Source organism: Diospyros lotus, chromosome 9, assembly GCF_014633365.1.
Source record: "Diospyros lotus cultivar Yz01 chromosome 9, ASM1463336v1, whole genome shotgun sequence".
Classification (NCBI taxonomy): Eukaryota; Viridiplantae; Streptophyta; class Magnoliopsida; order Ericales; family Ebenaceae; genus Diospyros; species Diospyros lotus.
Genome location: NC_068346.1, coordinates 34,828,254 through 34,843,109, shown reverse-complemented (window position 1 = coordinate 34,843,109; position 14,856 = coordinate 34,828,254). Strand labels below are relative to the sequence as shown.

At 36.7% G+C, this 14,856-nt stretch overlaps 1 protein-coding gene across 1 annotated transcript; it reads right to left on the bottom strand.

Moving 5' to 3' along the window:
- Positions 1 to 558: 558 nt before the first annotated feature.
- Positions 559 to 5,629, bottom strand: LOC127810551 (uncharacterized). The gene is made up of 3 exons (XM_052350090.1): positions 5,151 to 5,629; positions 2,164 to 4,660; positions 559 to 2,074 (listed from the first exon to the last, which is right to left on the bottom strand). The coding sequence occupies exons 1-3, from the start codon at positions 5,425 to 5,427 to the stop codon at positions 1,918 to 1,920; spliced, it is 2,931 nt and encodes a 976-aa protein (XP_052206050.1). The 5' UTR covers positions 5,428 to 5,629; the 3' UTR covers positions 559 to 1,917.
- Between the last annotated feature and the right edge of the window lie 9,227 nt (positions 5,630 to 14,856).

Here is a 14,856-nt window from a genome sequence, read left to right as displayed (position 1 = left end):
ATAAAGGAGTAACAGTGGCTATAGAAAACCTGCCAAACAACCGCCACTATAGGCCAAAACCTGCCAAACTACTGCCACTACAGGAAAATATGACACATCATTGATCATCACTCCAAACACTCCTCCAAACAAAATAAAGGAGTAACAGTGGCTATAGAAAACCTGCCAAACTACCGCCACTATAGGCCAAAACCTGCCAAACCACTGCCACCATAGGCCAGCAACTTGCAATGGTGATGGTGGTTGCCAACTACAACTAGCAAACAATGGCAAGGAAGACAAAGGGGCATAGGTTGACATTTTTAGATTTGTTTTAAGGGTATATTAGGTTTTTGCTTGCTTTAACTTTAACTTTTTCCAACAACTTTTAAGGCTTTTACAAATCAAAAGCTAACAATATAAAGCTTTTACAAATCACTAGTCCATTAGTTTTAAACCCAGTTTGAGCATCTCAACACTTTCAATAGTTTCAATAGGTTACTCATTACTGCAAGCAATCATGTTGTACGCATAATGCAATTTATAACTTCCAACACATCCATTCAGATGCAACAAAGGTCTATGAATGAAACTGCTGCATTGGTTGATAAGTTGACATGGCAAAATATAATACAAACTCACGTAAAAACGTATATTAAACAGGTTTAACAGTGCCTGACAATACCCAGTAACAAAACACCGACGCACAAAGGAAACACAGCTACGGATTCGATATGTGTTCGTGTGTGTGCATATATATAATGTGATGTAACAAGGGAAATTTGAAAATGGGTGGTGAAGTAGGCCGGCCTCTCAACAGCCAATCTTGCGTCTTTCTTAGTAAAACTCAACGGAGATCTTAGCACTCCAGCATCAGCTGGCATCTTCGTGGTTATATCAACTGATACCGCATTGAAATGAAACGTGTGGTCATCTGGCGCTGCATTTGCTCTTCATATAGTGTATTAGCTGCTGCTAGCATCTATCATACACTGATAGGAGATCAAAATGGTTTCCATCTTTAAATCGCAACATCTTGAAGCTAGATTCAAGAAGGTAACAAAGTCCTCCAACGTAACTTTGGCTGCTTCAATATATGTCTGCAGCCACAAGGACCTTTTATCTGCTCACTAAGTAAACTTCTCCATCTTGATATGATTATCAATATCAGAAATTAATTTCACCCGGACACTGCACTACACAATCTGGAAACTTTCCCTTGATAACTCCACGAGCACCGGAGCTAACAATATCAGAAATTTATCTGTCTGCTCATTTAGTAAACAACTCCATCTTCATTTGATTACCAATATCAGGAATAGTTTCTCGCCAATAACGCTTGTTGCAATCTAAGAACCTCTTCCATTGCTAACTCCACGATATTGGAGGTAACAAATTAGTCAAACCACTAGTCCCCAATAAATCACAGAAAATATAAAAGTCTACAATGGTTGGAGACCTAGCGCCAAATTTTTTTAGTTTGTCGACTTCCCCTTGAAACATCTAAACAAACACAAAAGAGCCAACCCCATGCAAAGCAAGAATACCCATCAATGTATACCGCATATACACAATGTAAACCCTTACACTGGAGACAGCCGATCATGGTAGCAACCAGCTAGTGTCTCGCAACCTTATAAACTCAGCATAACTGCCTCTACAGACAATTATCCAGGCGTTCTTTCTAATTCCATAAGAAGCGAAAAAAACCAACCAATGTCATTGTACCAATGAACCTTACTCAAACCACCTTAAATAAACTTCCAAAGCTATTAACTCTATAGTTGATAGTCCTTCAGAAACCAGACCTCCATTAACCGATCCCTAGTTCCAAGAAACCTTTGAGTACTCCATATCAAATAATTTTCCACCAGCCCTCCTTTAAACTAAAACTAGCTCCTATTGGGCATATGCCCCAGCTGCAGCCCCCAATTCAGGTCAGGCCTCTGTGACAGTGATGTTAACTGGCTGCCATCCTAACTGATGATGTGTGACCCACTTCTTCACATTGATCACCAGGTGTAAGATCTGAAGTACATCGCCCAAAGCAAACTCTTTTAAGCACATTTGCTTCATAATAGTAGCGGCTTCATACCTAAGGGTTATGAGCAAAAAAGCATATATTTGAAATGAGATGAAATATAAAGAAGCAAAGTGGCTTGAAGCAAACAAGTAGGTATTTACCTGCACTGAGAAGCCATTACTGCAGATCGGCCAGGAGAGGATGCTAAAAATTTACGGATTTCATTCCATGTTGCTTCAGCATTACGCTTAATATTACCCCCTATGGGGTTCACACACTTCCATAGTTTTTGATTCTTACCAACATACATTTGCAAAGAACCTCCTATGTTCTGCTTAACTACAAGCTGCTGCTCAACTGCACTCTCTAAAGCTTTCTTAACATCAGCTGTTCGGTGCTTGGGATCACCATAACGTATGCAATCAGTTATATTTGCTTCAGTTGGCATAATCTTCTCAGTTTTTAACGTGTTCAAGGCAAGTAGAACTACCCCAATCAGGCCTTGAACATATTCAGATGGGTTAGAGCATCCTGGAGTTTCCCATACACCATGACTGGAGATATTAGTGGTAACCGTGGCTGAGGAAGATGACGATTGAAATTCTCGACCATTCAGATGCGCATTGTTCAGTGTGTCATGGTAAAATGAAGGCGTGTTACCCATGTGGCCCCTCTGCGGACCATTTAATTTTACATGGCTTGTGTGATTTTGTTTAAACTCTAGTCCAATTTGTGGTTGTGAAGAAGAGGGCTGATAATCATTTCCACGGTATCCAGAAATATTTAGCTTGCCAACATCGGGCACTTTTGTTGGAGGACCTGGTGTGAAGCTCGGTCCATCAGGCCTTGGAGGCCCTGAATGGGAGGCGAAGGCATGCAGATCAGGTGGAGGCAGATTACCTGGTGCAAATGGAGGCTGCAAAGTAAAGTTGTTTGGCCTTACAGGACGCGAGTAATAGTTTTGGTAATCACTCTGAATGTTATTGTCGGTAGTCCAGGAAAAGTCAGCACTGCCAGGCATGAAGTTTGGGGCAGGTATGCTTGAGGTTACTCCGGGATCACAAGTACTAGATAAATCCTGGGGGTCCTCGAATTGCTTCACATGCATATATCCAGGTTGATGGGAGTTTGCACTATTCTGATTTTCTTTAACTCCTAGTGGCACACTTGAAGATCGTGAAATATTTGGTTGACTCAGATTCCTCCGAGGCTGTTTCCCTTTATGTTTAGCATCTTTTCCCCTCCCCATACTTGAGGGTTTCTGGTTTAGCTTGCAAACATCGGGCACTTTTGTTGGAGGACCTGGCGTGAAGCTTGGTCCATCAGGCCTTGGAGGCCCTGAATGGGAGGCAAAGGCACGCGGATCAGGTGGAGGCAGATTACCTGGTCCAAATGGAGGCTGCAAAGGAATGTTGTTTGGCCTTACAGGACGCGAGTAATAGTTTTGGTAATCACTCTGAATGTTATTGTCGGTAGTCCAGGAAAGGTCAGCACTGCCAGGCATGAAGTTTGGGGCAGGCATGCTTGAGGTTACTCCAGGATCATAAGTACTAGATAAATCCTGGGTGTCCTCGAATTGCTTCACATGCATATATCCAGGATGATGGGCGTTTGCACTATTCTGATCTTCTTCAACTCCTAGTGGCACACTTGAAGATCGTGAAATATTTGGTTGACTCGGATTCCTCTGAGGCTGTTTCCCTTTATGTTTAGCGTCTTTTCCCCTCCCCATACTTGAGGGTTTCTGATTCCCAGAGTGATGGTTCTCATAGAAGGAATCCACTGGCTGGTTTAGCTTGCCAACGTCGGGCACTTTTGTTGGAGGACCTGGTGTGAAGCTTGGTCCATCAGGCCTTGGAGGCCTTGAATGGGAGGCAAAGGCACGCGGATCAGGTGGAGGCAGATTACCTGGTGCAAATGGAGGCTGAAAAGGAACGCTGTTTGGCCTTGCAGGACGCGAGTAATAGTTTTGGTAATCACTCTGAATGTTATTGTCGGTAGTCCAAGATAGGTCAGCACTGCCAGGCATGAAGTTTGGGGCAGGCATGCTTGAGGTTACTCCGGGATCACATGTACTAGATAAATCCGGGGAGTCCTCGATTTGCTTCACATGCATATATCCAGGTTGATGGGAGTTTGCACTATTCTGATCTTCTTTAACTCCTAGTGGCACACTTGAAGATTGTGAAATATTTGGTTGACTCGCATTCCTTCGAAGCTGTTTCCCTTTATGTTTAGCATCTTTTCCCCTCCCCATACTTGAGGTTTTCTGAGTCCCAGAGTGATGGCTCTCATAGAAGGAATCCACTGGCTGGTCTAAGTGAACAGGATCAGGACCAAGACCATGCAATGATTCAGAGTCGGAAAAATAACTAGAGTTGCTGTCAACAGATTGAGGAGAGCCGCCATTCGATAAAGGTGGCCCTCCAGCCAAAAGACTTGTCCAGAGCCATACACTTTTTGCAGCAGCAACAAGTGGAACAGATGCTTTCTGAGGTTGAGCCAGAAGAATATTGTATTTCCTCATGCGCAGCTGATGCAGAGCATTAGCAAAGTCTCGATCACCAGAAATTAACAAAAAATTAGCAGGCGCGGCATTGTCCACGGCCCAGAATAACATATCCACCAGAATCTTCTTGTCGCTTGCATCTTTAACTCCTATCAAATCAAATCCAAGACTTCAATTTTGCTCGATCTAAAACAATTTTATAAATTTACCAGAAGAAACGGCGTCTGAAGTCCAAAAGAGTTAAAAGGAAGAAGAAGAAAAGAAACCACATATATTAACAAGTAGCTAGTAGCTATAAACCAGCAGAATCTATTCCCAAATATATTTTTCCAAACCACCCTAAGTCCATGGGATGGCTTACAAATAGATAGAACCTCTAGTATAGTTTGTCTTATACCGACCGATCATCTTCTTCCATGACAAAATTGAACAAATCCAAACAAGCGTTAGAGATACATACACAAACGTCGAACAGATTCCCTAAATCAACCTCGTCAATCCACTCAAAATCACAACTTACACATTCACAAATTATCCCGATCAAATCGCACAATTGTCAACAGGACTAAAAGCTCAATTTTCACTTAAAAATTCAAGAACCAACAAATAACGATCATACGCGTAGCGCGCATCGCATACCTGCAGGGACGTGGTTCAAGGCGATGCCGGTGCTATTGAGAGCCTGTTGGACGGTGGATGGAATGCCCGTGGTGTCGCCGTACGCGTAGATCGACACCGGCCCGCAGTAGTTCATATTCGACAGCGCCGAGCTTATGTTCTGTGCGATCGAGTGGGGCTCGCATCCTTTCGGAACCTGGCAGTTCTCGATGTCCCACCACACCGATATCTTCGCCTTCTCGTACTGCCGCTCCGCCACCGTCGCAACTCCGCCGTTACTCCCGGTGGCGCCCACCATTGCTCTGGAAACGCGACGGCGATGATCGGTGGTACGATTAGGGCAGCGGCGGGAGAAGAGGCGCACGATAGCATACAGAGACTGTTACTCTTTCCCCGAAGCCAACTAGGCGAGAGAATATAGGCTGGTACGCACCACGGCGGGTTTGTCTTCTACCCAAAGTTATGTTCTTGAGGTAGCTTTAACATGAGGAAGGTAGGGTAACATTAAGCCTTCTCTGGACAGATGAAGTGATTGTGTTATCGTTAGTTAAAATTTATACACTAAATTTTGTGTTTGATTCCTTACTTGTGTAATAAGATAAAATTTTTCCCTGAAATTTATCTTGTCCGTTGAAATCAAGAGGACACGAGTAGTAAGAGACCACGTAAGGGCGATAATCTAAAGGTAGGATACTATTAAGATAATTTGTTTATAAAGTTTAAGATAATTTATTTATAAAAAAGATAAATTTATCTAAAAAAATTTAAAATAAGAAATCATATATTTTTTTTAGATAAATTTAATAAACACAATAAAAAATATTTTTGTTTAAGATACCTTTTATATTCTACTTTTTCTTATTTATATTTTTATTAACAAACACTATCTCAGTAAGTTATTCTTGTTCTACTCCTTATTATATTATAAATAATTTATTTTGTATCATGATTTTGTCTTAAAAATTATATTTGTTTTAATTACACTCTCTATTATCCTCTTTATTTAACTCCTTATTTCATTTATATACTAATAAATTTCAAGTCTATTTATTTTACCATACATAAAATCAATAATCAAATATACAAAATAATTAAGAGTATGAAAACGTGACTAAATTGGTCATAGTTGCTCTTCGGGATAAAATGAAAGAAATGGGGAAATTCTTGAATTAGGAAAATGATCCAATGACTTCAAAAGTTGAACAAAGAGCTCTATAAGGTGAAAATCTGATATAGAGTTCTCTAGAGTGATAGAAATAGTGACTTATCTATCAATTTTTTCACTATCACCCCCAAGAAATCAAACTTTGTCTTAGGTAAAGTTGCTAAAGTGTGATTAACCTTTGAATTTGAAATCACTACTTATATACCTAGTATTAGCCATAATTCACAAGAACATTTCGTAGTCTTAATAAGAGGAGGAAGAGTTAAGAATTTACTCGAGTTAAGATATCATATTGTTCGAGAAACCCTCGATGTTGTCGGAGTAAAGGATCATCAACAAGGCATTCTAGTGCATTGTAGATTCTTATCCAAAACTTGTATCATTTGATGATGCCATCTGAATCCCTAGAAACATGTAAATGGCATGGCTAACCAAATAATGAAAGTTTTCATAAGAGGAATCAAATATACACATTTGCAAAATCAATAATCAAGTACACAAATCAGTAACCAAATACACAATATTAATCATCTAATACACAAATAAATAAAAAATCATCCAAAATCACAAATGATGAACAATAAGGTCGTTTATTTTGCTTGTCACCGAACTTGCTAAACAACCAACCATCGCTCGTTCTGTTTGTCATCGCTAATGGTGCTTCCGATGGTCGTCACGTCTACAACTTGTCTTCTTCAACCAATTTCGTCTTCAAATGCGTCTAGTCGGGCTTCTTTCGACGTTGATGACCATTGTGGGAAAGAGATTGTGAATATGGGTTGGTCAAATTCAATCGTGGCGAGAGTTTTGGATTTCGCCAAAATTTTGGCAACCGATTTTGGCGATGATGAATAGTGTTGGAAGTGGGCAAATTTGGTTGGTTCGCTATTATTTAGCTTGGTAAGCGATTTAGCAAGTATGTTGGAGATAGTCTTACCTCTTTGGTCTGGGCATTGACTCATGTCATGACCTCTATGACCAAATCTTTTACCATTAACTATTTTTATTTACTTATATATATATATATTAAAACATTTAAATTTCAAATAATGTTATTTTTGGCCAACATAATTTAAAATACAAATATTTCAAATTCGAATTTCAAATGACATCATTCCAAATACCTCTCCCCGAACATAACTTAAAAGCAAATACATTGTTGTTTAGCGATGAGGATTAAATAATTTTGATCGGTTATAAAAATAAATTAATAGAATCTAAAACATAATAGAATGCATATTTAAATTACAGATATTTCAAATTCAAATTTTTAAATGGCATCATTCCAAATACATCTAACTAAATGTAACTTAAAAGTAAATACGTTGTTATTTAGCGATGCGCATTAAATAATTTTGATCGGTAATAAAAATAATTTAATTACCGAATTGAGTTAATGTAAAACAAAATGGAATCGAGATTTAAAATAAAATACAATTATTTCAAATGACATCGTTCCAAATATCCCTATCCAAACGCAACTTAAAGCAAATGCTTTGTTGTTTAAAGATGAATATTAAATAATGTTGATTGATTATAAAAATAATTAAATTACCAGAATTGAATAAACATAATTTAAAATCGAATAGAATCAAAATTTAAAATATAAATATTATGGGTATTTCTCAGACCACTTCTTATGGATTGGACTCGACCCAGGCCCAATTTCCTGAAACCCAATAGGCCCAAGGCCAAACTCGTCAGAATAAGATCACAAGTCGCTGAAACTCAAGCTCGGATCTCGGAACCAAGCGAGCTCCCAACGATGTTTTTGGCTCGCTGGCCTAACCAAATGAGGTTTCATCGATGCTTCTAGTTCACTGGCCTAATCGTTCAGCTCGCATAACAACAAAGTTGTTGAATAAACGGAGACATGATCCATCTATTTTACTTGAGGCAAACCAAATCCCAGATAAGACGGAATTCACTCTTGGTTTTATGGAATTGATAAGGACATTTTGTCTCCCGTGACATTATCCTTCCATTTATGAATTTTATGAAAATTATAAACACCTCACACTATAAATAGGGGTCAAAAAGACCATTGTAAGGAGCATGGATAATAATAATATACTTTTACTCTGTCGTAATAACCAAAGAACAGTTGTGGACTATGTATCATTCTGATCGAATCACGTAAAAACTTCCTTGTGTGTAACCTATTATTGGTCTTCATTTATTCCTTCTCTTTACATTTGTGTTCATTTTTATCATTGTGGATCTACGAATCACCATCGACCAATTCCGAACGATGATAATAAATATTTCAAATTCATAATTTCAAATGACATTGTTTTAAATACTTTAAATCGGACATAACTTAAAAGTAAATGCATTATTGTTTAGCAGCGAGCATTAAATAATTTTGATCGGTTATAAAAATAATTTAATTCCCAAATCAAATTAAGGAAAACAAAAATCGAACTGAATCAGAATTTTAATTGCGGAATCTAAATTAAAAGATGGGTAATAAAATCAAATTTAATTTAATAAAAAGTAATCGAATGAAATGGATTTGGTTGGAAAATTACGATTTCAATTGGAGGATCGGCCATCCGTGTAAATTGGAAAACTCAATTGGGCGGCTTGCATTGACGATAATGCCCACGCAACTTTCGCCAAATTTACAAGAATGACCTTGTTCGGTCTTCCCTGTACACGTGGAGTGGAAAGAAATAAACCAATTGGCTTGGAAAAAGTGGCTGGAATTGAAAGCCTTTTGCATTTCTTGTACAATGACGAATCTGACCTTTGTGGGTATCCTCCACGAGACGAGGTAGAGCAGTGTAAATAGTAATTTTAAAATCTTCTTTGACAACTGGGCAATGGATAGAATGTACTCCACGAATATTAAAATCTTTTTATCAATTTTATTTATAAATAGATGAGGATTTATCTTCTTAAGTCAGTCAATTTTACTTATCTATTTAAGAGTTCTGTAATTTTTTTTATTTTGATGAATTTGACTTACACATTAAAATATTTATAGGGAAAATACCATTTTCCTTTGCCTTCTCATCAATTTCATTTATTTTTACAAAATTCTTGAAATTTGAAGATGAATTCCACGATATAAATTCTATTAGGGCTTGTTGATTGGGCATATTTTTTATAGAAAATGACTATTTTTCATCTAAATTCTAGTTTTTGTAGTGTTTTATTGCTTAATTTTTTAGGTAAATTAAATTCTTACTTAAGGGTCACGTGACCCTCTTTTCTCACTTTTGCTGGAAAATAAATTCTTAGGGTGGGGAAGAGAAATTGTTTTCTAGGCATGAGGGAAACCTTCGATTTGCAACGAGAGAGGGGGAGGGGCAACGACTAGAGCTCAGTGGGAAACCATGGCTGAGAATGAGTGTGAGCGAGAGAGATAGCAAGTGCGAGTAACAAGCAAGAGAGAGAGAGAGCGAGCAATCTACGGCCAGTGATGGAGCAAGAAAGAGGGAGGGGCAGCGATTGGAGCTTAGTGGGAAGCCATGGCTGAGAGCGAGTGTGAGCGACGAGCAAGAGAGAGAAAAATCGAGTGATCTACGGCCAGCGATGGAGCGAGCGAGAGAAAAGGCGAGCAAACAACAGCTAGCGACGGAGTGACGGTGCGCGACCAAGGAGTGAACAGCGAGGGCGGCAACGGTAGCCATTGATGACGACTGTGGCTGCGGCGGCCATTGACAGCAGCGATGGCAGGAGCGGCTCTTCATCCTCTTTGCTGTGTGTATATATATTTTTGTATGTATTAATTTATTTTTTAAATATTTTGTGTATGTATATTTAATTTATTTTATGTATTGATTATTAATTTGTGTATTTATTAATTATTTGCATGTGTATATATAATTATTTTTATGAAAAATTATAACAATCAAATACCAAAAGTTGAAAAAATATAACAATTTCTAGGTAGAAAATTAAGCCAATCAAACACTTTCAATTGATATTTTCCTTAGAATTTAATTCTAGATCATTCAATTCCCTGTAATTCATTTTCTTTCCACTCAAATTCCACCATTGTAATCAAACGCATCCTTAGTGTTTTCAAGCAAGAACAATTTCAAATCTCAAATGGATTTTTCATAAGATAAAAGCTTTGTTGGTTGTTAAAGCTTCGTTATTCTATTCTAAGTATTTGTTTTAGGTCTTTTTGAGAACGTTTTTCGAGCGCGAATACTTATACGAAAACGGGCACCTCCCTTGAAGATCTTGCCGAGAACTTCTTCAAGAGAATTGTTTCGAATGCTAGGTTACAACAAGTATAATGAATAAGGAGTATATTCAAAGTAATATTGATCCCTAAATATCAGGGATTGTTATCACATCCCATCAATTTGATCTATAAATAGAGGAGGATTCATCCTCCTAAGTAAGCCAATTTTACTCATTTAAGGGCTTTGCAACTTCCTTTGATTTCAATGAATTTGACTTAGATATTGGAGTATTGTCTTCTGATCAATTTCGTTTTTGTAAACTTCTTAGAGCTTGAAGACAAATTCCTTAGTATAAGTTTTATTATTGTTTTCAAGCAAAAACAATTTCAAATATCGAAAGCATCTCCCATAAGATAAAAAACTTTGTTGGTTGTTAAAGTATCGTTGTTCTATTCTAAAAAATACATTTATGATTTAAAAATTTATGTTTAAATTTATGCTTTGTTAATACATTTATATATATATATATATATCTAATGATATATTTGTATAAACCATATATTTATATGAATATAATCATAAATAAAAAAATTAAAAAAATAAAAACCCGAAGCCTTTATCGATGATTGGAAAAACATCTCAATCGTCGATGAAACCCATTAGCGATTGGTTCTAAAGGTTCCAAATTGTTAGATTCCAACAATTCTGAACCCAAAGAGATAGAGAAGAAACAATGGTGATACAAAACCGACAAACTACTGCCAGTATAGGCAATAGCAACTGTAATGGTGATGGCAGTCAACAGCTACAACTAGCAAAAAAATGGCAAGGAAGATAAAGGGGCATAGGTTGAAATTTTTAGATTTGTTTAAGGATATATTAGTCTTTTCCTTGTTTAACTTTAACTTTTTCCATCAACTTTAGAACTTTAGAAATCAAAAGCTAACCATATAAAGTTTTCACAAATCACTAGTCTCTTAGCTTTAAAGCCGGGCACCAACTTGACCATCCCAACACTTTCAATAGTTCCAAAATACCATTTAAGGATTAGTACAATAGTAAAACAAACTATACTAGTCTACTTTGTCATGAGAATTCAAACCCTTGTAAAACAAGATCATATATATATGCAATTTGTGTCAATTGAATTCACGCAATATATTTTAAAAGTTATAGAATCTTAAGTATGTTTTGTTTTTTTAACACCATAGGAGTGTTCAATTAATCCTAGTCAAGATCAAAATTTGGATTAAAGATCAAACGAAAATAGGTATGACCAAATTGGATCGGACTAGTTCAATTTACATGCGTTGTATAGTGTATACATAAGTATGTGGTATACTACACATATATTGGATGTATGCATATAATTGTTTAATGTATACAACAATACATATAATAGTATTGTTGTCAGAATATAACAATTGAATTTGTATGTAGAGAAATCTTGACAAACAATCGGCTGAGCCAAGCGAGAAAAAATAGTAAGGAGTTGTCGGAGGAGACCGACAGTCGAGGGCTCGACTCGTTGTTCGAGGGAACAAGTGGAGAAAGCACTGAAGAGGCAAGGGTTGTAATACCCAAGACCTTTGGGTCACTTTTGAAATAGGGATTTGTAAGCAAAAATCAAGGTTTTGTGGAAATTGGTATCAGAATAGCCCAAAAAATTGATCGAATCAGTCAGAGGGAGGGCCCAGGAGATGAGATACCTAAGGAATCGGGTATTCTCATATCGAGTGTCTAGAGGCATGATTTTTAACATTAAAAGAAGTCAAATTCGAGGCAATTTTCGGTACAACGAAGTTTCAACCTGAGAAACTGAATTTCCAAAAGGGACTCTCGAAAGTTAACAGAGCCCTTAGAGGAGTTAAATTTTGTGTAAGGAATAACCCTTAAGTGGTTTCGAGTTGAAAACAAAAGGATTTTTGATAAAATCGATAAATTGGGCCAAAATGTAATTTCTTAAAACTACCCGAGGGAGACCAAAGCGACGTAATTTCTAAGTTTTTGAGGGGTAAATGGAAATTTTAGAACTTGAGTGGCCTATAAGAGTTTTTAGATTCTTTAGGGGTGCAAAGGTAAGGTTATAATGAAATTTGGAATTTTCTTGGAGGCTAAAGTGCAATTTCTCAAAAGTAGGGGATGGGCTTGGTCGGTCGTCACTGTCATTGCCGGCAGTGCCTACCGACTGTCGGGAAGCTCGCCAATGGGTGGCCCTCGTGATGGTGAGTCGATTGGCTATGGCCATTAGCCAAAATCGAGTAAGAATGGTATCTAAATTTCGGCTCAATGTTAATGAAGTAGTTGGATGATTTTTATCAATTTTTGGCTTTGGATTAGATCCATTGTGGCCAAAAGTGGATGGGTTAGTACTTGGGGTGTTCATTGTGTCGATTATTAGCCATTTCTAAGGTCCAATTTTGAGTATAAATAGGGGTCGAAATTGAAAGTTTTTTTCCAAAAGTTTAACCTTCAGATCTAAGGGGTTAGAGAATGATTCGAGGGTTAATACCATAGGGATTTTTATCCTGAGGTCATGGATCTTTGATCTGGAACGTTTGAGACCATTTGGAGTCCGTTTGAAGGGGTAATTGAGCTTCGCCGGAAAAATCAAATCTTGCTAGAGTCGGACTGATTTTTGCCCGAAGAGAGGTTTTTGGGGTGTTCTTTCAAGCTCAAATTTGGTCAGGGTGATCAATTCAAGGTGGGCTATCTTTTGGTATAAGCCGTTTGATTTTCTGGTGTGCCGGCGTGGGAAAAGACGATCGAAAGTAATTTTTATTATTTTAAATGCTAAAAATAAAGAAAAATAAATTAAAAATAAAAATAAGAGGGATAAAATTCTGAAAAAATGTCTAGAAATACAAGAAAAAATAATATCTTACTTTTATGAATTTTTATTTGAGAAATTTCATGAGAAAATAATTATTTTAAAATTTTAAAATAAAAGTTAATTAGAAAAAAATAGGAAGAGGTTTTGGAAAATTCCCAAAATTTTTCTAAAGATTAGAAATGTTATTTTAGTATTTTAATGAATAAAATTTGAATAAATTACTTAATTAGGTATTTATTTTGAATTTTAGAAAAATTTATAATTATGAAAAATAGACGAAAAATAGAGAAAAAATAAGAAAAAGTCTGAAAAAAATTAGATTATTGATTTTTCTTGGAAATGATTGGGCATAAAGTGATTTGGCCAAAGATCTTGACGATTTGCATTATTTTTTAGATTGACACACAAATCGAGGCAAGCCGAATTTCTATTTTAAGGTGAGCGATTTTGTCCCAAATACCCATATATGACATGATTACTATTACTATGCATGATATTTATTTATGTTATGATCATCTTTGTCATATTTGTTAATATTTAATTGCATGGAAAGTCATGATATTCGCATGGCACGATATTATTATTATATTGAAACTCGTGCATGGGATTGGGATGTCACCCTGATAGTGTAGCCGTAATTTCCCAAGGGAAATTGATGGAACAACGTTAAGATAATCCTGCAAAAGTTCGAGATTCTACCTAGGATTCCATGTCGAGCTGTCAGGCCAAGAAAGTTACACTAGGGTATATGTTTATATATGTCCATGCATCATTCATTCATGATTATTTTAACCCTCTCTTAGAAGATTACACATCTTTTAATATTTGGACTATGTCCCTGGAATATTCCACGTTCCAGGCGAGGCAAGCAGCCTGAAGGGCAAACAGGTGATCGAGACATGAACGTGACGGAAATTTTGTGGGTCTCATGCGGGGATAGGACCATCTATTTCATTCGACTGTATTGTTTAGGCTTTAATAGTATTTGTAATGTTATGTTGGGTGAATGATGTGTAAGTATCCACGTATGTTATGTTTTCAAGATTCTTTACAGGTTCTGATATTACTTTCACTTATGTTTAAAGTATATCATTCATTCTCTATGTTTGGGTGTGTTAATCTATAAAGGTTATGTTGAGGATTTATTGTGATTCATGTTTGAGATATATATATATATATATATCCTAGCATATATTTTAACGCCCTAGAAGGTAGGGTGTTACAAGGGTAACTTGGATCAGTCTCTAAAAGATGCCTGTTGAGTCTGCAAATGAGTCTTTAGAGAGGTCTGTGGGGTAAAAGTGTTAGTGTTGTGTGCCATGATACTAGATTTGGATGACATTTAGCGGGCTTGTTTTAATGCATTAATTGTGTTTTTGTATAAATCTATAAAAGACAAGGTTTTTTCATTCGTATTTTCTTCAATTAATTATATGAATGAGACCTTAGATCTTCTATATGAGAATCTTATTCTCAAAGTGTTGAGATTGTGTGACAAGATTATCTGGTTACAAAATATCTTAAACTATTCCTAGTCCTTAGATTCTTTGAATGAGGACTTTGATTAATCAAGTATGGACTAGCACA